The sequence below is a fragment of the Triturus cristatus genome, chromosome 3_1 (genome assembly GCF_964204655.1).
Source record: "Triturus cristatus chromosome 3_1, aTriCri1.1, whole genome shotgun sequence".
NCBI lineage: Eukaryota > Metazoa > Chordata > Amphibia > Caudata > Salamandridae > Triturus > Triturus cristatus.
Window position 1 is genome coordinate 891,436,629 of NC_140583.1, and position 23,355 is coordinate 891,459,983.

Sequence of the window (23,355 nt, forward strand, 5' to 3'; positions counted from 1 at the left end):
ACTGCCTCTGGAGCTTAAGCTGCCATTTTGCAAAACCCTGTATGGTCGCCTTTCCTGCCTCCCATAGGGTACCTGGAGAGGCTACTGAACCCTCGTTGGTGGCAAAGTATCGTATAAGTTCCTTCCCCACCTCCTGCCTGAAATCTTTCTCCTAGAGAAACCAGGCGTTCATCTCCATGTTTGGTGGGCCGTGGGAGGGGCGCCCCTGAGGTAAAGAGTACCGGGGAGTGATCGGAAATGCCTCTAGGGAGGATGCGGACGTCAACAATCAGAGAACAGTCAGTCGCGGGGACAAAGATCGGATCTATGCGTGCCTGGGCGCGGTGAGCCGCGGAGGTATGCGTGAATTGGATGCTGCGTGGATGCCATATGTGCCAAGCATCGCAGAGCCCCAGGGACTCAGACAAATTTAGCAGTTGTTTTGCACTCGCCGCCCGGGCGTCAGAAAGAGGCCCCGTTGTGTCAAGGGCCGGGTCTAAGATCGCATTGAAGTCTCCTGCAATGACCATGTTGCCGGCGGGCACGTTGTGCAGCAGGGCAGCGGTGTGCGCAAGTGAGGGCGCGAGCATGGAGGGGGGCATACAACGACATGAGAGTGAGGGGGGAACCAGCCAACAATCCGCATACTGTCACCGACGAGCCTTGAGGGTCATGCACCACTTGGGAAAGGACAAAGGGCAGAGTACGCCTTAGGAGGATGGCAACCTCTCGTGAGCCCCTGGAGAAGCCGGAGTGCCATACCCTATCGTAGCCGTAGCGAACTAAGAAGGGGCAGCAGTTACCTAAGAGGTGTGTTTCTTGAAGCATCAGGATATCAATGTGGAGCCGCTGCGCAAACCGTAAGACCGCTGTTCGTTTGTGCCGGTCCAGCAGACCATTGACATTCCACGACAACACGTGGAGAGACGCCATGGGGGAAGCGTTATCTATCATGGTAGGCGTTTCTAGGGTGACGCGGAGCACATGGCTTGGGGTTTACAAACGCGCTTGGGATCCCGCAGAGGTGTGTGCGATCATGGAATACGGGAGGACACCCATCCCTCCCACTGGCAACATGTGTCATTCCGTGGTGACTGAAAGAAAAATCTACAAACAACAGGGCAACATACAGGGAAAAACTCTCCCAAACCCCCCCCTCATCCTCCCCACCCTACACTTCAGGAACAGAAGCATCTGTCGACCCCCCAATAAACAACACCCAATGCACAGAGCAAATAACCAAACTAAAACGCCTGGGAATAGGGAAGCGTGGAGGTCCCCTCCTCGTGAGCGGATGCATGTTTACAACGACCATCGGGAAGTTAGGAACAGATCTGAGACAGCGCGCCGTCTCCAGCCGCGGAGCAAGGCCTGGTGGGCAGAGACCGGCTCAAGTGGGGTCCCTTAACAGGATCGGGCTACAGGAGAGGTCCGTGTCTGGAAGGTCAATCGATGAGGGCCGGGGAGCAGCCCCACCGCCATCCAGTTGGCCAGATGAACCAGAGCACCTCCCGGTCGAAGCTCCCCCCTCGATCCGGGGTGGCTGTTGTGTGTGACCCTGCGGGGAGTCCGAGCGGGCCCACCTCCTGTCAGGGCACCTCCGGGAACGATTACGCGGAGGCTGAGCAGTGGAGGGAGCGGAGCGGCCGAGCCCACCCCCCACATCACCCCCGCAACTCACAGCCCGCAGAGGGCGCTCCTCCATTGCCCAGGTCCATGCCTCCTTCGGGCTGTCGAAAAACAGTGTCTTGTTCTCAAATACCACCCGCAGGTGAGCCAGGAAGAGGAGCCGATACTGGATGTTAAGTGCCCTCAACTTCTGCTTGACCTCTCCATATGAGCGACGTTGGCCCTGGACCTCACGGGTGTAGTCTGGGAAGATCATAATGGCACAATTTTCATAAAAGAGCCGTTGTTGCTTGCGGGCTTCAGACAGGTTGATGTCTCGGTCCTCGAAGTTAAGAACCCGCATTATGATCGGGCGGGCAGGAGCGCCCTGCATCGGCTTGGGGGTTAGGGACCCGCGGGCCCGCTCAATCGCAAACCAAGGGGATAGGGCTCCCTCGGGAACCCACGACCTCAGCCACCTCTCCAGGAACTCCACTGTACGACCCTGTTCCGCTCCCTCCGGGAAGCCCACCAGGCGGAGGTTGTTGCGTCTGGACCTGTTTTCCACGTCCTCCGCCCGGTGGTGCAACTCCTGAGTATGGGACTGAAGGAGGGCCACCTGCCCCTTAAGTTGCTGCACATCATCTTCCACAGAGGAGATCCTGGACTCAGCTTCTTTAATCCGGGCGTTCGCGTTGCGAAGGTCCTGCCTGATAAGAGTCACACCCACTCTTCTGCGATTTTGCCCTCCACCGAGGTCTGGGACGTGTGGATAGCCTGGAGGATGGTGGCCAGTTCAGCGGACGGAGTAGCCTCCTGCCCAGCCACTCCCCCAGTAGCCCCCCCTGCGGGGTGGTGAAGCGATCCATTTTGGTCTGGGTGGCGGGGACCTTTGTTGACCTGTCCGACCTACCCATTGCTGTCCCCGGGGAGGAACGGGATCTCGAGGACCCCCCGGCCGGAGCCCACTGGACCACACACTGCATCCGCAGGAATAGCAGCAGCTCCGTGACTGATGTGGCAGGTGACCACGAAAGCACAATAGTGGGCAGTGCCGAGCCTGGGGAGGAGAGGCCCAGCCGGGTCAGTTCACCTTCGGCGCAGGTCGCAGGGGGCGCACTCGGAGTGGGGGAGAGGGGGAGGAGACGGGGTGGAGGGAGTGAAGTCGTGCTAACCAGAACCCCACACACCTGCCTGCCACCTGACCGACGGACGAATCCTCCACCCAAACCCAGATGCCACGGCACCCCCACTCCTTACCTCCAGGCCAAAGCCGCAAGAGCTCGCCGCCTGCCGCCGACCTTCCACTAACCTCCAGCAGAGCCCGCCGCAGCAGCACAGGCCTCAGGCACAACAGGGGCAATCAGGAAGCGTACAGTTCTCCCCCCTGTGACCCCCTCGGGCTCTCCACCTCCAGGAGCATTGCTTGGGCCCAGGGACTGGCGAGGGAGGAAGGCCCCGCTCTCAGCAGGCCACCCAAGGGCACCAGCGATGATCCTCCGTGAAGGACCACAGCCCCGAAGAATCCCACCACAGGCGGAAGCCCGCGACGCTGGAGAAGTTCGCCCAGGCTCAGGAGAAGGGGAGGCGAAGGAGCACCTCCGCAGCGGATCACACAGCACCGGTCCACCAGAACTCAGCGCCGCCCGACTCAGACTGTCCCCATGACACACTGGGGCCCGTGGCGCCAAGCGTGATCAATCCAAGCCCCGGCAGACACCCACCAAACAATTCCACCGCTGTGAGGCAATGGGGGCCAGCGGCATCCAGGCCTACAGTCCAGGCCCCGGGGGTTTAGGCACAACACACCGGCAAGTCCAGCAGCTATGGTGCGCCGGGGCCCCGCGGCGCCAATGTTCCCAGTCCAAGACAGCGCCGCCACAAAAGCAAACCATCAGCGGAGGCCTTCAGCACTGGGCACCGGGCGGCTTTAGCGATCCGCACCCCCAGCGAGGTGCACCGCAAGCGGCAGCATCCAGCGTCTACCAAACCAGGCCCCGGCTACAGGAGCACTAAGGAGAGCACCGGTGTCCCCAGGCACATCACACAGGCCCAACTAGGACCCCGATGGCAGGTGCAAGGGCCCCCGGCGAGCAGACCCACAGCATACAGAGCCGGGTCCACTACGAAGCAGCAGCCAACCCCAGGCAGGAGCGCCGCGGACCGCCAGGCGCCGTAGGTACAATGGGGCTGCCGCCCGACTGACGATTTCCCCGCCCTCTCACTACGGGCGGACACCAGCTCATCATTGAGTCATTAAGGAGAGAAGTGTGATTCTGATAAATGTCAAGAGAGTGTAAAAGAGTCGAGGTGGAGTGGTATGTAGAGGAGAAATGGCTATTTGAGTACATAAGTAGCAACGTCATTTGACAAGAATGACTACTCTGAGATAGGTGTGTGCAGTGACGAGGGGAGACCGTTCATAGTGTGCACTAGTCACTGAAGGTGTTGTCGGAGTGAGATTAGGAGGCCTTGGAAGTAGCATGGCCAAAAATCTATCTAGCAGGACATCATCTGGATGTGGCATTCCACACAAGACACACAATGATCCAAGCAAAGATTACTTTCACAAAGCATGCACAAATTCTCAAAAATCTAACAAGTACACACCAACAGAAAAATGGAATTAAACACAAAAGTGCATCTGGCCTGACATCAAGGGCCCAAAAGATCAAATGGTTCAGGAGTTGCCCCTACCAGCGCGTGGGACAAACCACTATAGGAATATATACCATTGTGCAAGATACCATAAATGCAAATCGCAACCACATAATTTTGCCCTTTTTTTTATTGTACCACAATTTAAGGAAATAGTATAGTCATCCGTCTGCTGATCGTCATACTGAGTCCCAGACTGCAGGGCAGCACTCCTGCAAAATATGCTATGTAAAGGAAAGGCTCTAACTATTACAACAGGCAGATCTAGCCACCTGGGTACGTGACCTTTCTACCCATACACAGGAGACAGAATCTCCCTAGCAACAATACACTGCGCACTCAGGAGGATACACTTACTCTCGATCCTAATGCTACTGCCAGCTCCATTCATGCAGAGTGAGAACCGTGCATACCCACAGGTGCGAGACATAAAGTACCTGCACTCTACAGATGTGAAGGTAAAAATCCGGCAGCTATTTCACTCCCACCACAGGCTGAGGGAATTTAAAATACATTGCACTTGGCAGTCTAAGTGTCAACGCCCCAGGAATGCAACCAAGCAAAACCATGTAAAGTAGGACACCTGCTTCACCACCCATAAAATACACATTAAAGACGCTGCATCTGAACAAACCTCTGCCAAATAACAGTACAGAAGCGCAATGAAAAAAGGAAATACATCCAAAAACTGGAGATCTACACCTTTACATTTGATTTTAGGAGCAAGGGGCATTATATACCTTTCTAGACTCTAAAAACAAAATATTGTTGCTTATGTCCTTATCAGTACCACTCTATGTGCACCATGGAGCTGGAATACAGAAAGGTATGGCATACCACATTATATGACATTCTCAGAAAGTGGCATCAGTCATGAAGGAATCTAACTGCATAATGATGTGCACGTTAGTCCCATATACTGATTCATTACTACAATGCCATATGTGACGTGGAATGTTTTTTCCCACCTAAAAGACCATGCTGTGTATAATTGGGCATTCGTACCGGCAGCATGTATTAGAACTCACATTCTTAAAAGAAACAAGCTATTGTGCTAAGCATTTTCCACATTCTAACATGCCAGTGGCCGTATGAACTTCCTCAGCGTCACTGTACCATTTCATCTCAGAGATAAATTTGCCTCTGCCTGCATGGATTCCATGTACTGCCGACCAGGGCTTAATTTATAAAATAATAAATAATAATAATAAGTGCCAGGGCCCTCGTCAGGAGGCCACCGCAGTTTGCACCACACATTGCCCCTGGCAGCACTGCCAATGACAGGGCCAGCACAACTAGAAAGCATCACACTGCTACAAGTGTGACAATTCACACTGTTTGAGGTCCTCAAAGCTTTAAGAACGGCTTGAGTGGCAGGTGTACGTTATTTTTAATGTATATTAAATTAACAGATTTTGCCCTCACCTTTAAATAACACAAACAGCGGCTGTCATAAGTGCAGGTGCTGGCAGTTAAGTTTCGGTTGCCGAGCACCGGAAATCACTGGCTCAACGTAATCACTACTGCCGACAGGATTCAAACTTACTATCCCCACAAGGAATAAACATCTCTCCCACTACCACGTAATCAGACGGAGGGAGGACACAGCCGGCCATGGAGCAGGGAAATCTATGATGCTCTGGGCTGGAGATGCGCAGGAAGTCATGAATGAGAATGTGGTCAAAGATGACAATGGGGGAGATTGGGCGGATGGAAACTCACAAATCAGATAATCCCAAGGATGGGGTAGGATTACACTGGACACAGACACCAATTGCTCATTTATAGGTAAACAGTGCTGAGAGATGTGATGTACAGGCAGAGGTTACGTGCCTTCAGTACAAGTGACGACAGGAAAGTAGAACAGTAGATTGAAAAGGGCGGTCCCTCCGCTATGGCCGAGGAGCGTCGCCCCACTGCTTTTAAGCGGTGCACGGCAAAGGGAACATAAAATGATATAAGCTTTGCTGACGGGTGGACGGAGCTGCTCTGCTCTCAAAGTAGGGCAGGGGAGGAGTGGTTTGCCCACTCCTAAATGCGCAATGACTGTATGGTCGGCCCTTTGGGGCTGCCCAAACCAGTCATGCGTACTTTACCTGTTCTCCATGCAGGCTGCATTACAGCTTGTGTGGAGGCCCCCATTCCCTGTTTTTTTTTTGTTTTTTTTTAAGAAGAAACCTTTATTACACATTAAAAAGATACAAACAAGGGCCTACAACCACAAGGGCCGGCCGCTAGAAAGCTCGGGAGCTAGCAAGGCAACTCCACACATTCAAATGAGCCAGAAGCAAAAGCTCCCTAAAGTTCGAAAGCACATATAACAGGCCGCGGCCATAGTCCAAGGGCGATCAAAAAGGACGGTTTCATATTTTCTAAACAAAAAAAAAGGAAAAAAAAAACAACAATAACACACAAACAAGGCAATGAGAGTCCGAAATAGCACCGTGCGCTCCCCAGGACGGGGGAAGATCCACATTATCTGGAATAACTCTTGACAGGAGGTGGTAGTGGGGGGCGGCGGAGAAGAGGACAAAGCATGCACAATTACGTAGAATGTGCGGCTAGGGGGACAAAGCGACGTCAACCTCTCGCGGCAGAGGCGGAGCGCAGATATTCCCACGATAGGAATTCCATGGACCCCACACCTTAGTCCACCTCCCAGGCTTGCCTCTCGCCACATACACCGTCTTCTCCCTGAACATACACCAATCCATATTCTCCTTCCATACCGAAATCGTAGGCGGCCTCGGGGAACCCCACAACTGTGCGATATTGCGCTTAGCCACCATGTACCCCAAAGTCACCCACTGCGTCTGCGCCGCATTATAGTCATTTGGTTCCCAGACATTCAGCAAACACCTCCTGGCCTCTGGTAACAAAGCGACATCCCCATTCCCTGGTTGAGCGACTAACCAGGAAGCTCAAAATCAAAATCAAAATGCTGCATTGCAGCATTGTGATTGGTCAGGGGAGCCTTTTCTGTGCTTCCTGTGCCTCGGAGAGCAGGAGCAGAGAGGCAGGACCGGCACAGCAAGGTGTTTCTTTTAATATTATTTTTAACCATTCCCCCCACCTTCCCTCGTGGCCCGAACCCACCCCGCCACCCACGAACCATGCCGTCCGCCACTGAGATTGAAGTCGATTGCATGCTGGGGATAGAAAGAGTGCTCTGCGCAATAACATGCTGGCAGGGGCTCTTGCTTGATCAACACAAAGTAGCTGCATCTCAAATGTCAGAGGAGTACACACAGAGCAGGATATCACCATGAGACACAAGGCAATATGGAACAATAGAAGGGTGATTAACACTGTGGGACATATTTACAAGGCCCCTGCGCCAACAGTGTGTCACTTTGTTTGACACTCCCGTGGCACACAATGCTGAGCCATATTTACAAGGCCACCAAAGCCACCCTGCGTGGCTATTCATGGTCTTGTAAATATGGGGAGGCGTTAAAGTGGCGAACAAGAAGAAATATCTTTATTTCTCCTCGTTTGTCGCTCTTTCTATGTGTGCTGCATTCTCAGCACACACAGAAGGAGGAAAACACCATCAATTATTGTTTTTGTGCAGGAAGGTGTCCCAAACGTTTTCTAAAGTGAATCTTGATAGCGTGAAATAATGGTCCTCAACATTAGAGATACTGCCTATCGAGCACATGGGCATTCATTGTAATCATTCTGTGGCAGACCGCTGCTCATCTCTAGAGGAAGGCAGAGTGAATGACTGGTTGCATTATATTATTGCTTTGCCATTTTGGCCAGCTTTCAAGTTGGTTGACAGGCAGAACTTTTAGAGCAAACTTAAAGCTTGTAATCTCCTCTTCCTCTATCAATAGTTCAACATTGAGAAAACTTGGCACAGGCGGAGGTATCTGATACTGGCATACTTTCATGAGAGATGTAGCTAAATACTAGCTTAAAGCAGGGATGCATTTAAGCACCAGTCCTCTTCTATTTTTGGTTTTAGCAAATCTAACTCAAGCTATTATTCAATATAATTCATTCTCACCCAAAATTTAGAATATACATTTGGGAAATGTATTGCACGCAGACAATTTAGCCATGTGAGATGCTACTTGCGCGGAATGCAGCACACAGAGAACAAGCAAAAACAAAGAAAAATTAAAGTATTTCTTCTTGTTATGCCAATCGAACATCTGCTTTTGCAAAGCATTAGTTTTTGGAGCTGCCTCAGATTCAACCATCCTTGTAAACCTGGGGCAGCATCAAAAAGCATTGGGTGTTGGGGTGAAACGCCCACAGCAACACCAATTGCATGCCCCTTTTGCACAGATACCTGCGTGAAAGGGTAACATATTTACAAAACAGTGTTAAGCCATGCAAAGTACACGCTTTGTAAATATGGTGCAGGGCATTGCGCCACCGGAACGTCAAAAATAGTGATGTTCTGGTGGCGCAATCCCCTTGTATATATGCCCTTTTTTCTTTTCAAAGCTGCGTTTGCACTTAGATTGCCTCTTAGATTGTGTGAGAAAATGTTTTAAAAACAGCATTTATTTTTAAAATATAAACATACATTTCCAGGAGGATGCAACTGCCCTTCTACAACAAATGAGATATCATCATATTGCAACTGAATTTGGGAAATAGTTACTTGTTTTGATTCCTTGAAAACAGGGTAACGAATAAATGTTTGAGTGTTTGAAAGTCTGTGTTGGTGATGCATTATGCTGAGACTTGTTCCCTGATTGGCTGATTGTTGCACAATGTTATCAAAGAATGTTGGAAATAGTTTCTTTACACAGCCTAATAGAAATATTTTTCTAAGTAGTAGTGACCTTTCTGTGGAGGTCACAAAATCTAATTGCAGTATTGAATTGGATTGGTCCTTTAGGAGAGATTTTTTCTGCTAACTGTAAATAACCTAAGTATCAAATGCTTATAGAGTTACCCTACATATTGGGGTAGGTGTAGGGGCACACGTTTTTCTACAAAGGCTATTTTCTGAAAATACATCGAATAACAGAATTTTCCATCAAGTACGTAGTGGCCCATTACCAAAAAGTTGTGTTCTGAAACACTTAGATGTATTCTGACCTGGATGTTGTGTTAGGCTGTGCTGGAATATGAGACCCTCAGTTCTTCAAAGCTTACATTGGTAAGATAGCAGGGGGGGGGGGGGGGGAATACAAAGATTTTGTGCCTCGAAGTCTCTTGTTACTAAGGGAGTCATTAGTATAGTGGGCGGATCGCCACCGCCCGTATGGCGGTGGTGATGCGCCCGCTAAAAACCTCCGCCCGCTGCCAATTTCCTCCCGCCACATTACCATGGCGGGGGGGACCCCGGCGGATGGGAAGACTGTCCGCCGTTTTTCCGCCGGTACGCAATCCGCCCGATTGCCTACCGGGCGGAAAATCAGTTTATATGGTGGCGGTGTCTGGTAGACACCTCCATACATATTACTATGCATGCGGGGACCTGCCTTTCCGTGGTGGCAACGTCGCCACGGAAAGACAGGCGGTGTTTGACATTGGGGGCCCGTAGCGGGCCCCGAGGATTTCTGGGGGGCGCACATGGGGGGTACCTATGGGACCCCCCTGCATTTCAATGTACAACGTGGCAGGCACCGCACTGCCACGTTGTACATTGTCCCTTTACAAATGTCCCTTTACAAATAATGAATTGCAATACTTTAACAGACAAGAAACAGAGAGAAATTACAAAGAGTAACAAGACTCTAAAAGAAAGGAGTAGAATATAATATATATATATTTTTTTCAAACAGCGATTTTGCTCACACACACTGTCATATCCTGCCTTTAACGTGGGTGGGGAGAGTGCGAGAGCACAGACTAGCACCTACTTTAAAAGTGACAATTCTCTATTTAGCCAACCATTTTTACACTGATGACAGAGGGGTACTTCTCAGAAACAAAGGAAGGGTCAGTGGGGTTCATTTAAATAATTCCAAGCTTAATACATGGTGAGTGTGGCAGTATATTAATCGCTTTGTGACAGTTCTCACGATTTATTTCCTGGTACCTGGAAGCAAATAAGAATTTACACAAAGGTTTGTTGATTAGCTTCTGCCTACTAGGAAGGAAAAACATAAGGTAAATGACAGGTGGTCATCCTGCCACAGACCACAAACGAACTGCATTATGGGACATTTCTGCAGTTCTTTCTGTTCGCTCTGGACCTTGTTTTGCCAGTGAGAGAACAAAACAAACTGCATGGTTGATCCCTGTGCCCAAAGCCAGGCAATTTCTCAGGTTTACGGTGGAGCAAATTTAGGTAGTTTTACTCTCCAGGTGAATTAACAAAACAGACAGATTTTGTCTGTTTTGAATTGTTCAAAATTCCTTTAAAGACCCCAGTTACGACATTTCGAATCGAGATCTATTGATTAAGTGGCATCGGTGGTCGATCAGGGTGAAATCCTTTGGTGCATGCGGTCCCCTGATTTTGATTCATTCATAATAATTAATTTGAAAAAAGGAACAAACAAGGCCAATGAACCGCATATTTCGACGCTTAGGCCCTATCATCATCCTATCAATTAATTAAAAGAATGTAAGCAAAAGAGAGCATGTTCCTATCCTACATCAAATGCTGTCATGAACATCAATCACTGTTGAAACACAGGCATTCCTATGAGAAACACATGAACCAGAATGCAGTCAGAAACGTATGCAATTCATTTGCAAGACTGAGCTGCAATAATATGAATGTGTAAATCACAAGTATTAAAACTGTTGTAGAGAAACCATTGCTTAATAACCAGATATTAATATTTCAGATATTATTTTCACTTTGTATTACTTACCGATCATCCGTGCACGTGCATATAACACAGACTCATGGTTGTTAAACCTCAGATCACACATGGGTTTATTTAATATTTATATAAGAAAATACATGGCAGTGTGTTACAAAATCATCGTACAAAACCTCCTTGCTTATCTTTAATAATCACGCCACTGTAGATAATTCAAATTGAGCACATTATCAGGTAGATTAACTAAGCAATGGCACAAAGGCTAATTCACCCACACAAGCTCAAATCTAATACACAGTGCATGCAATAGACCTGAAATTGAATAAGTGGATGTTCTCATTCTAAAATGTGAATGGAACAATGCAATACCGCCATGTGTGCGCCTGTGCAAACGTGCAATGGACTGTTGATTATATGAGATAACCTCCTGATCCAGCAATAAAAGCGCTGTTGCTGCCATGGGCAAAATAGAGCACTGGACTGCACCTGTCCATACAGGGTGAGGGTAACACAAAAGCAACCGCAAGATTCAGAAGTGCCATAACAAAAGCCTAAAGCTTAAATGCTTGCCAAGTTCCTGATCTGTCTCTTTCACAGCACCCAAAGCACCTGCCCTTTTGAAATTGTATCTTCAATAAGGTGCCTGTCTCACAGCCTATGTGTATTTAGGCACCGCGACAACATGGCTGCCGGTTTGTGAATATAAGAACTGAAGAGATCCTATAATATCTGTATGACCTCAGCGCAGTACTTTGCAATGTACACAGCTCTTAGTGAATATGCTGTCTATGGGTAATGTGACCTGCACTTTTTTCCACCATAGTTTTGTTTAGGCGTTCAAGCTTTAATAATAAAAAAAAATTCATTTCGATATGCAGAATCAACCTTTTCTGTAAATATGTATTAATAACAAATAACAGGCTGCATAATACTTATGCCAAAATGACTATTTAAAATTTCAAGAAATCAGACCATGGGTTAGTTGACATGTAGTAGTAAGACTTTAAAAAGTGCATTAGTTAAAAATTTAAAATTTGCATTAAAATAATGTAAAAGATGAACGAAAAGAGGTCATTGGTAGTGACTGGTACCTACATCAACAATCAAGAAGTCCAGCCAGCACCAGGCGTTGGTGAAATATTTGACAAACCCGTAGGCCACCCATTTAAGAAGCATTTCCAGTATGAAGATGAAAGTGAAGACCTTGTCAGCATATTCCAGCACTGTCTTTATGGTCTTTCGCTGTTCAATATATATGTCTTCGAAAGCCTGCGGGTAAAAACAGAAATACAAATGATTCACTCTACCTTTTGAAGATGTTTGTCCACAGTTTCTGGGTGTTTATAGTCTTCTCCACTGACATGATACACAAAATATATACAGGAATTTTGGAACAACATATTATGCCCTGCCTAACACCATCTTTCGCCAGTCCCTAATCATGAATGCAACTTATGCATTTGATTTTGAAATACTGTCTTTTTGAGCGAAATGTATATACTCATGAAGTGAAAGCAGGCAATTATTTTCGTAGCGACAAAGTAAAACTCAATGGTGGGACCAAATCACTGGACCTAAGCTAGAAAATTGACTTTTTTGTAGGTAGTGCACGAGTAGCCAAAATTCTCGTGACTGAAGATTTTCAAATCACTGTTCCTGCCTTTCGCCTATTATTTGGGGGTGAAAAGCAGATTGTATGAACTGTGTATATAAAATTGAGTTTTTGCAAACTGAAGTTAGCCTTATTTTCGTCTCAAACTTGTTTATCTGGCTAAAAAGACAGTAAAGGAATACACTGACCTGGTTGCAGCATGTACTTTTTAATTAACTATTATGTTGGAGTTGCTTAGTAAGGGCGAGGAAAGGGGAACAGTTGTGTGGGTAAGTGGTTGAAAATCAGAAAAGTCGCAATGGTGACACAAGCACAATTTTATGACTTCACACAACTCCGCTCACAGAAAAGTAGCTTCACTCTGCTGGCCCACAGAAAGTGCAAATGCTCTCCCCACATTACATCTGTAGTGGCTGTCAGCAACTCCTTCTCAGTGCAGGTACAAGGTGAGAGGGGGGGACCAATAGTGTGAGGCCAGAGTATGGGCAGAAGAAGGATTGGATGCAGTGTGTGGAGCAGCTAGAGAATGCTTGGTCTGAATGGAGCAGGGGGCCAGGCAGCAGCCAGGGATTGCTCAAGTCAAGTCAAGTGTTGAGCTTACATGAATGGGCGGCGGGCCATGGATGGCAGAGAACTTACTGGATGCAGTGGCTTGAACTACTGAAGGCGAGGTAGAACATGTTTTTGTAAAGGACACAGAAGGGGGGCCTGGCGCTGGGAACAGAGGATGGTGCCGAACAGCAGCTGCCATGCACGCCTCTTAGACAGCAGGAACACTTTCCCGAAGCATTAAATTGCTGCTAACGCTGAACTTTTTTTTTAACTTCACGAGCTTCAAACGCAATGTTTTGATTCTGGAGTCAATGGAAGTTCACACAACTCTAGAATGTTTAACTTATTATTACTGCTGTGTATCAGAAAGTTGCTTTGATCATGTTAATTTATGAAATAAAAATGTACGTTTTAGGTTATACTCCTTTAAGACAAACGAAAACAAATTAATTAGCAATCACTACTTCAAATCCCCTTTTCATTGGGAAGAATTGTGAATCTGTAGAAGAGGTTGCAAAAGCAAATGTACGACACTATATTAGTGCTTTTTTTTGGGCCTAGAAAAAGTTTCAATACATGCAAAATGTACTATTGCTCTTCCAAAGTTACATTATTCACTTATTTATTTATTTATTCGGAGCGATTCTTAGATGCAACATACCGTAGTAAGCCTATCCCTGGTGTGTTTATTGGGTGATGTGTACAGATAACAAGAATTGTGCATTAGCAATTGTTACAATAGAGAATAAAGTTGGGTATAATGTGAAAAGAATGAATGACTCGACATTTGGCAGAAACGCTATCGAGGTATTTTACTATGTCTTAGTCATCACTAAAGTGTACAGTGGCATGCCCAGACTGTGCAATCTCCCCTTATGTGCAGGAATCAGATCCAGATGTGGTTGTATGTCACTATATCAAGTTTACCAATATTTACCTACTGTCCGAGCTCTGAGAATAGCTCAGTAGAAAGAGCCCACAACATTTCATACATGGAGAAGATGGAAAACAGGACAGTGGACACGGAACTCATGCAGGCCAGGCACTACCAGGCCTAGCTGCCTGCACACGGCCCGAGCCTCTAGAGGGATGGTGAGCCATTCGGACACTTCCAGGTTCAATAGCCAGAACCATACTAAGACTCAGGAGACGAGAGAAGAGTTGTCTGGCAACAGCAGTTACTAAGATTCGCTCTTGCTTTCCTAACAGTTTGCATCTGACATCATTCTCTCATGTTTATATTTTCTCCTCCTCGGTTCCCCTCAGTCCCTTTTGATAAGTTTCCACATTGACTCTGATTGCACTTTCCTTGAGGTCTGCTTTGATGTGTACCTTACCGTGAATCCTCTCCTGCAGTCCTGTTTGGCATCTGAGCACCAGTCAGCTTGTTCCCAAGTGTCAGAATTCGATTTTCTTTGGTTTTTCTGTGAGATTTCAGGTTTGCCTTGTGGAAAGTTATAGTGAAACTATGGCAACAATGGGTTAAGCATGTATGCTTCGTCTCCCTGGTGTTTATTCAATTTACATCTGATGCTATACATACTTTATACCTGTCTCTCTTCGTTACTACTGCTGTGGTGCTGTGAATGTGTGTCAATGCCTCACCTGTGATCTGAATTTCCAGTTCAGGGCTTTCACCATCCAGCCTGTTGACATGCATATCTCTCTCCTCTACACTACCCGTTGCCCTTGCCTCTGGGCTTCTTTCATGGTTTTGGAGACTAGAAAAAGGCTGTGAGTTACCTCATAAGGAGAGTTGGAAGAACTGACCATTGTTAACAGGGAAATCGTCTTGAACTCCATTCGCCCCACTGTTAGATGGCCATTCAATTAGGATCTATTACAGGACAAAGTATGGGTTCAGGTTCACGAAACCAAAATACACATTGTTTAAAAAACCAAACCACTGTTTGGCACAAATAGTTAGCCATTGTATGAAATGCTTTTAAAGCTATGCTACCTGGTCATATTATAGCTTATTTATCCAGTCTAAGAAGAGGAGGGCAGAGTAAATTTACAGAATTGCACACCATAAGGTAGCTGCAACCCAACTGTTATGTTGTTATGTTTTGTTAATGCAAATTAATAGAGGGTACATTCACCATAGGTCTCTTGGCACTGAAGTAAAACTTTGTTAGACGTATGTGACCAGCTCGGTTAAGTCTAATAAACCTGTTTGAACAGACACGTTTTCAGATTTTTGCAGAGAAGGGGGTGAACTTGCGACATAGGCCAATATTTTCTTATAGGGAAGAAAATACATACATATATGTTAAGGGATCTATTGTGCAGAACTGCAAACAAAGATTGTGATTAAAACTAGCTCAGGAGAGACCTCAAATTTCTTTAATCGTGGACCTCATGGCTAGGATTAAAAGATTAAGGATGGAGATGAAATAGATCATATTATTGCCCCTTCATCCCTTCTTTCTGCAGGCTGTTGACATGATTTGGCTGCCTTGAATCGCCCACACGGGCAATTCTAGATCACTAACCCCTAATACAAAAAATGGAAGAGGGCATTTAAGAGAAAATTACACCACGTGCCATGGCAAGGAGGCTGGGGCCAAATACCAAAGCATTACGTTTTATCCCTCCCAACCAAATGGAGCTCAGTGCAGATGCTGAAGTTGAAAGAAAAGTTAATGTGTTTTTAAAAAACAATCGTTAAAAAATATTCAAGCAGTTCACATTCATCAGCAAAAATTCATCAGTTTCTAGCTTAAACAAATTTAAGACATGTAAGTCCTCCAAACAACGTAATTACCTGATGTTAGAAATGGGATCTCTGGTTGGCTAAGGCTTGCGCCAAAGCCAGGCAGAGACCACCACTCTAGGCAGGGCAAGGGAGTTACACGCCAAAGATAACCCCTGCTCACCCCCTTGGTAGCTTGGCACGAGCAGTCAGGCTTATCCCGGTGGCGATGTGTAAAGCATTTGCGCGACACACACAGCAACAAAATACTAGGCACACCACAAAAAGGAACACCACACAAGGTTATATATAAAAATAGCCTTTGTATTATCATAAAACACATTAGATGGTAATCATACAATATACACTGTGCCAACTGGCACTGGGCAATATTTACAGGGGATTATTTACACATGACAGGGCCATGTGGGCCACTGTCAGAACCATCACTTGATAAAAATAGTAAAAGTAAAAGTAAGTAATATCATGAACTTACAACACAACCAGTAATTGCTGGCACACTATACTCAGCATCAACCTGCAACATAAATCATATTACGCACAGTACCACATTAGGCGAGAAATATATTCTGCGCCAACCTCATAAGCCTACACATAGTAGACCATAATCCCCTAAACATAACTCGCATTAGGAAATAAACTTACTAACATAAACCGCAGTAGGGAATTACTCATACCTAAACCACAGTAGAGAATAAACTAAAACATAACACAGTAGGTAAAACCTCATAATCATAAAAGCACATCTAGAGGCATAAATCAGGGTGCATGAAACATACTATATAAATTACATTTCCTAGCACCACATAAATCACATCAGGACCTGGCGCCCTATAAATCCAACAGTCCCCTTGGCCAACTGGACATCCCTAAGGGGCTCAAATGCCCTATGTCCAAAAGTCAGGGCGTGCTGCCAATGCAGCAGGAGTCAGGGGTGCAAACCTAAACGTTGCAGCTGGCACTAAGTGCTGCGCAGTTGTGAAGGGATGGGGCAAAGGAGTGCATCTCATTCCTAACTCAATCAGAACTGCCCCCACGGATTAAATGGCCTAAACAGTGCAGCTGGCACTAATTGCTGCACAGCTGTAAATGATGGCAAAGGCCTGGCACCTCTGTGCCACTTCTGTCCCTCTCAGGGACTCTCTCAAATAACTGCGCCAAAACGTTGCAGCTGCCTGCGCTCTCGCAGGGCAGTTGGGATCAAGGGAAAACGGGCCCTGGCACGACTGTGCCCTCGGGGCCTCACGGGGCTTTAAAACAACAATGTGCCCCGCTCCCCCCCATTGGAGCGCACTGGCTCTGAAACAAAACATGCCCGTGGAACATGGCAGCTGCGCTTTAGCAAGCGGGGCAGCTGTAAATTACACTAGGGGTCCGGTATCCGGTGCCCTCTGGCCCCCACGGGGCTCTGAAGATAATTAGGCCAAACGTTGGAGCCACATCGGGTCTGAAAATCACTGTGCCCCAACTGTTGGAGCGGCTCGCAACGGCGGGTCCGCTCAGGAAATAGGCACTGGCAGGGTGCCCATCATGAAGCTCCTCTCTGGGGGCTCCCAAAATGCATATGCCATACGTAGTGGCGGCCCGCTCTCTCTCGGGACTTCCCCGACCACCCAGGACTGCCCTGGTGCCTCACGGGCACCAACAACAAAGAACAGAGGACGACCTAGGCCCCACTCACCGGGCTGCATAGGCTCCTCTCGGGGGTCTTCTGGTGCCGCCTCGTCTTCCCTCACTTCGCTGGTTGGCACGTGGGGCTCCCTCCTGCTTATGGGAGCCCCGTTGACCCGCAGCACTCTCCGTCTGCTTTCCTTCACCCGGTCCCCTCTCCATGGGACCGGGGTTTCTCCAGCATAGGGACAGCTCAGCAGCATCTCGTGGAGGCGGAGTAGGCTCCCATCCTCCGTATGTCGCCGGGGCTCCCAACCGCTCACGGGAGACCTGCGCAGACCCACAACTCTGGCGCTGCTTCCGGCCCGGTTTCCGGCCCCGCCCTCGTCACAGGCAGGAGTGCCTGGCTTCCGGGCTTCTTGCTCTTCGGCGGCATTGAGGGGTGGGCTCCCTCGTAAGATTTAAAATTAAGAAGCGGCATAAGCGGGGTGGGCACCCGTATTGGGATATAAAAATAAGCGGGGTAGGCTCCCGCTAGGCATGAAAAGAATGCGGGGTGGGCACCCGCTTTCAGAGGCATCACGAGGGAATCCCTCACGCCGGGATTCCCTCTCCAAGGGGGCTGCAGCAACAACGCTGCGCAGCCCACACGCTCTTCTTGGGGGAAAATGGACAGAAAGCGCACACGAGGCGCTGGAGGCATCACTAAGTCCTGCATCCAAAAATAAGGGACCTAAGCAAGCAAAAGGGTCCCAAACAGACCTTCAATCAATCAATCAATCAGTGATACTTGTAAAGCGCGCTACATACCCGTAGGGTCTCAAGGCGCTGGGGGGGGGGGGCGGGTGGGGGGCCGCTACTGCTCGAACAGCCAGGTCTTCAGCTTCTTCCTGAAGGAGAGGTGGTCTTGGGTCAGGCGCAGGTCGGTCGGGAGGGAGTTCCAGGTCTTGGCGGCCAGGTAGGAGAAGGACCTTCCTCCTGTAGTCGCTCTTCGGATGTGGGGGACGGCGGCGAGGGCGTGGTTGGCTGATCGGAGGTGGCGTTTGGGAGCGTAGAAGTTGACTCGGCTGTTGAGGTAGCTCGGGCCTTGGTCGTGTAGGGCCTTGTGTGCGTGGGTGAGGAGGCGGAAGGTGATTCTTTTGTTGACGGGGAGCCAGTGAAGGTCTCTCAGATGTCCGGAGATGTGGCTGGTTCGTGGGATGTCGAGGATGAGTCTGGCTGAGGCGTTCTGGATCCGCTGGAGTCTCTTCTGGAGCTTGGCGGTGGTACCGGCGTAGAGGGCGTTGCCGTAGTCCAGTCGGCTGGTGACGAGGGCCTGGGTGACGGTCTTCCTGGTCTCGGTGGGGAATTAAGGGGGCAATGTAGGGCCCAGGGGCCAGCACACAGGGCCCTCCAGCAGGGAGGCAGCCTCCATGGCGGTCCCTCCTGGGCCCCACCAGCAGCAAGCCCCTCTCCGTCGGGAACACTGAACAACTTCATGGGGTCACAGCCCCTATATTTATACCAGTAAACCTCTTTGTAACACAGCACAGGGCTGGAGGAAAAACCAGGCGCAACTGGTTTGGGGGAACTTTGGAGCACTTTGTTGTGCTCAGCTCCTCTGTTCTTTGTCAGGCTAGGTGCTCAGACGCAGCACAGGGGGCGGAGCCAGCATTGTGGAGGGAAGGCACAGTCCTATTCAGGTGCCAGGTGCAACTCCTCCCTCCCATCTACATGCAGATCTCTTCATTCACCACCGGGCAGACTCCCCCTGGCTCCTGGAATTCCCCAGCCCTCTCAGCTCCTGTCAATTACAAGCCAGACATGCAATTCACATCATGTAGGCAGACACACAGCACACAGAAATGCCAACTTCTAAAAGTGGCATTTCTAAAATAACCACAATAAATCTGCGCACACTATCACGCAGCATTTATTCTCACAAGTTCGCATATACTAAACTTGACCCTGTACACCTCTCATACCAGGAATTACCATGGACACACATATCCCCCATGCATTCCTATGGGAGGGCAGGCCAATCTCACCACACACACTCAGAGCGCGCACACACTTTACACTGGACCACAGTGTTAAAGTGCGCAGAGGTCTAAAATCACTACCACCATGTCAGAGCTTAAGGCAAAAAGTTCAGAGGTGAACCTGCCAAAAAGGGCCAAGTCCAACACCTGATATGTTAATATCTGGCATGAAAGAAACAATGGTTAAATAGGGAAAAAGGCAGCAACTTCCCTCAATACTACTATTTGAAGGAACACATGGAAAATGATAAAACAATGTGTCCATAAATGTATGAAGAAAGTGAGCATGCGAGGAGATTGCTAGCATTGGCATCTGAAGCCACAATTAATCAGAATCACATTAATCTCACATGCAACCCAGCAAGTAGGCAGATATTTAAGGATAAACAGGGAATAAGGGACATTTTCCTTCAGCACTATGAAGTGCCTTATCAAACCCTGGACAACATCTCTGCGCAGCAAATTACTGATTATTTGGAAGACATCCACAGATACACGGAAAACACAGATCCCAAATTAACTTTGGAACGCATACAGGAGCTTCTGAGACCTATGGCTGAAAAAGAATTATTGTCCACATTACAGAACTTAAACAATTGAAAACTTTCTGGTAATGATTGGCTGCCATCAGAATTTTATAATATATATGTTGCACAATTGAAATAAATACTAAACAAATTATATAATGAAAGTGGCATACTGGCTCCATGCCTGACTCCCTCTCTGATGGCACTGTAGTACGAATCCTTAAAAAAGATAAGAACCCTGAGTAGCTGGGATTGTAAACACTGGTCAATCTTTTACATGTGAGAACAGTCGGCAAATTTTCTCCCAACCCACGTTACAGATGCAGCACAGAATTTGGTTCATTCAGATCAACACAGCTTTCTACCCAATAGGTAGATCCAATTAGTAGAAGTCATTGATTATTTTTCATCAAACCATTATGAAACTACTTGTATTGTAGATGCAGAAAAAGGCGTTTGATCTGCTAAATTAGAATACAATTGCCATCCTTCAAGAATTTGGTTTTCCTTGCCAATTTGCACAAATCCTGCATAAACTGTACTAAAAAGCTACTGCTAGAATAATAATCAACCAGGTGCAGGATGGGAATATCCAGGTTGCAAGAGGAACGCACCAGACGTGCCCTATGTCCCTGGTGCTTTCTGCACTATGTATAGAGCTTAGCACAATTAAAATCACTGGTGCTTTCTGCACTATTTATACAGATCTGTAGAATAAAAATTCAGTCAGACAACAGATAATGCTCACCTATTTCACGTATGACCACATTTAAAGCTGTACGCGGACGACTTGATTTTACATCTAAATGGTGGTAAACAATCCATTACTTATGATTTAGACTTGATAAGGAATTCTCAAATATTAGAAGCTACAAGATTATTAAAGAAAGAAACTGTTTTATTCAATGTTTCTATTGAATGACTGCCAGAAACCTTGAGGGCAAATTATGTCCAAAATCATGCAATAAGATACTGGAGTATGCTATTCCAATTTATTTAACTTAAATATACTTCACTGATAAATAAAATTAAGAATCTATTTTCTAAATGCAAAAAGAACAATTGATGGACAGAATGCAGAACAATGTCATACATTAACCCCAGTAGAGAGATCTGGGCCTAAGTCCATCGTTTTTTTTGCTCACCATGCCATTCCAGTTTGGACCCACCCATATGCAAATAAGTCTTGACCCTGCGCCCAATGGGAACAGTCCAGCCCGAACTGCCAAGCCAGGTCCTCCCTGGACTGGAAACAAGCATTCTAGGACCGGTTTCAGCCTGGATAGCTTGACTCCAGTGGCATGGAGAGCACGGGACCAACGTCTGGGCATACCCATCCCACTCGAGGTGACAAATGCAAAAAGAACAATTGATGGACAGAATGCACAACAATGTCATACATTCACCCCAATACTGGGCCTAAAACCATCGTTTTTTTGCTCACCATGCCATTCCAGTTTGGAATTTGTTTACGTAGCACTTTTCACCCTAAGTGGTGGTATGGGTATGCCCAGACGTGGGTCCCTTGCTCATTGCGCCACTGGATTCAAGCTAGCCTGTCTGATGAAGGGTAATACCCAGAAACCAGTCCCAGGATGCTTGTTTCTGGTCCAGTGAAGACGTGGCTTGGCAGTTCGGTCTGGACTGTTCCCATGAGGCACAGGGTCAAGACGGATTTGCATATGGCTGGGTCTAAACTGGGGTTGCATGGTGAGCAAAAGAACGATGGATTTAACCCAGATCACTTGACTGGGGGGAATGTATGTTTTATTCATCATTTGTTTGAGTAGCTATTTTCTACATGGCAAGCTCCCTCCTACAATCGTAGAACACATAGCATTAATTAAAATAGCTATTCTTCCTCTTTTTATCTTTTTTTAAATTTTTTTCTTAAAGTTTTTATTATTTTCTGTGTAAACAAACCAACAAGACACTTGTTTTAAAATCCATAAGCAAACCCCAGTCCTGCACTGTGCCGCGTAGCCGGCAGTAATCCCCGAGCCCTCTACCCCAGGAACCGCCACATCAGTCTGAGTCAGAGGAATCATCATGTGACAATGGTGGAGGGGCACATATGTCTCCTCTGAATTTATTCCATGCCCCCCATACCTTGTCCCACTTGCGGGGGCACCCCCGCCTGATAAACACTGAGCGTTCAGCAAACATTGCTGCATCCATGTCCCTTCCCCATGCGGTCAGTGTTGGTCCCCTCTCCGCCCCCCATTTTTGGGCTGTGTTCCTTTTAGCCGTCATTATCCCCAGCGTCACCCAGCTCTGCGCCTGACGATTGAGATCATTAGGCTCCCACACATTTAACAAACAGCGCCGGGGTTCAGGCACCAACGATACTCCGCACACCTGCGACATTGTCCGCATCACTCGTCTCCAGAAGTCTTGGATGACCGGGCAAATCCCAAATGGTGTGGTAAAAGGTCCCTTCCTCCCCACAACCACGCAAACAGAAGGGGTGTAGTGCTCTACCAATCTTGTGCAATAACTGTCTGGTGTAATACGAGCGGTGCAGGATTCGAAGCTGCACCAGCCGCAGCCTTGAGGGTATACCCGCCTCTCGCGGCGAGGCCAGCGCCTCGCGCCATTCCGGGTCATCAAATTCACCGACCTCCTCTGCCCACCGCTCCCGCAGGGGCCCCATGGGGTCCGGCAGGTTATTAATAAGCTTGCGGTACGTGAAGGACGTAGCCTTCTTGGGCATGTATTCCGTCAGTAACCTGTCTTCCAACGGGGATGACTTCGGAACCTCCTCACCGGGTGCCAGGTGTGCCATCAGGGCATGTTTAATCTGAGTGTATCTGAACCACTCCGAAGGAGCGAGCTCATATTGCTGTTGCAATCGTGTGAACTGGACGACCGCCCCCTTGTGCCACACGTCACCTACCACCGAAATGACAATGGTGTCCCAAGCATGGGTGACGGTCTTCCTGGTCTCGGTGGGGAATTAAGGGGGCAATGTAGGGCCCAGGGGCCAGCACACAGGGCCCTCCAGCAGGGAGGCAGCCTCCATGGCGGTCCCTCCTGGGCCCCACCAGCAGCAAGCCCCTCTCCGTCGGGAACACTGAACAACTTCATGGGGTCACAGCCCCTATATTTATACCAGTAAACCTCTTTGTAACACAGCACAGGGCTGGAGGAAAAACCAGGCGCAACTGGTTTGGGGGAACTTTGGAGCACTTTGTTGTGCTCAGCTCCTCTGTTCTTTGTCAGGCTAGGTGCTCAGACGCAGCACAGGGGGCGGAGCCAGCATTGTGGAGGGAAGGCACAGTCCTATTCAGGTGCCAGGTGCAACTCCTCCCTCCCATCTACATGCAGA

The 23,355-nt window shown here is 48.0% G+C and overlaps 1 protein-coding gene across 1 annotated transcript in view; it reads right to left on the reverse strand.

Moving 5' to 3' along the window:
• LOC146861242 (sodium channel protein type 2 subunit alpha-like) overlaps positions 1-23,355 on the reverse strand; it is a 784,117-nt gene that overhangs the window by 165,704 nt on the left and 595,058 nt on the right. The window contains exon 20 of the mRNA XM_085645402.1: positions 12,084-12,257. Within this exon, the coding sequence (XP_085501528.1) occupies positions 12,084-12,257 (174 nt within the window). The remainder of the gene's footprint in view (positions 1-12,083; positions 12,258-23,355) is intronic.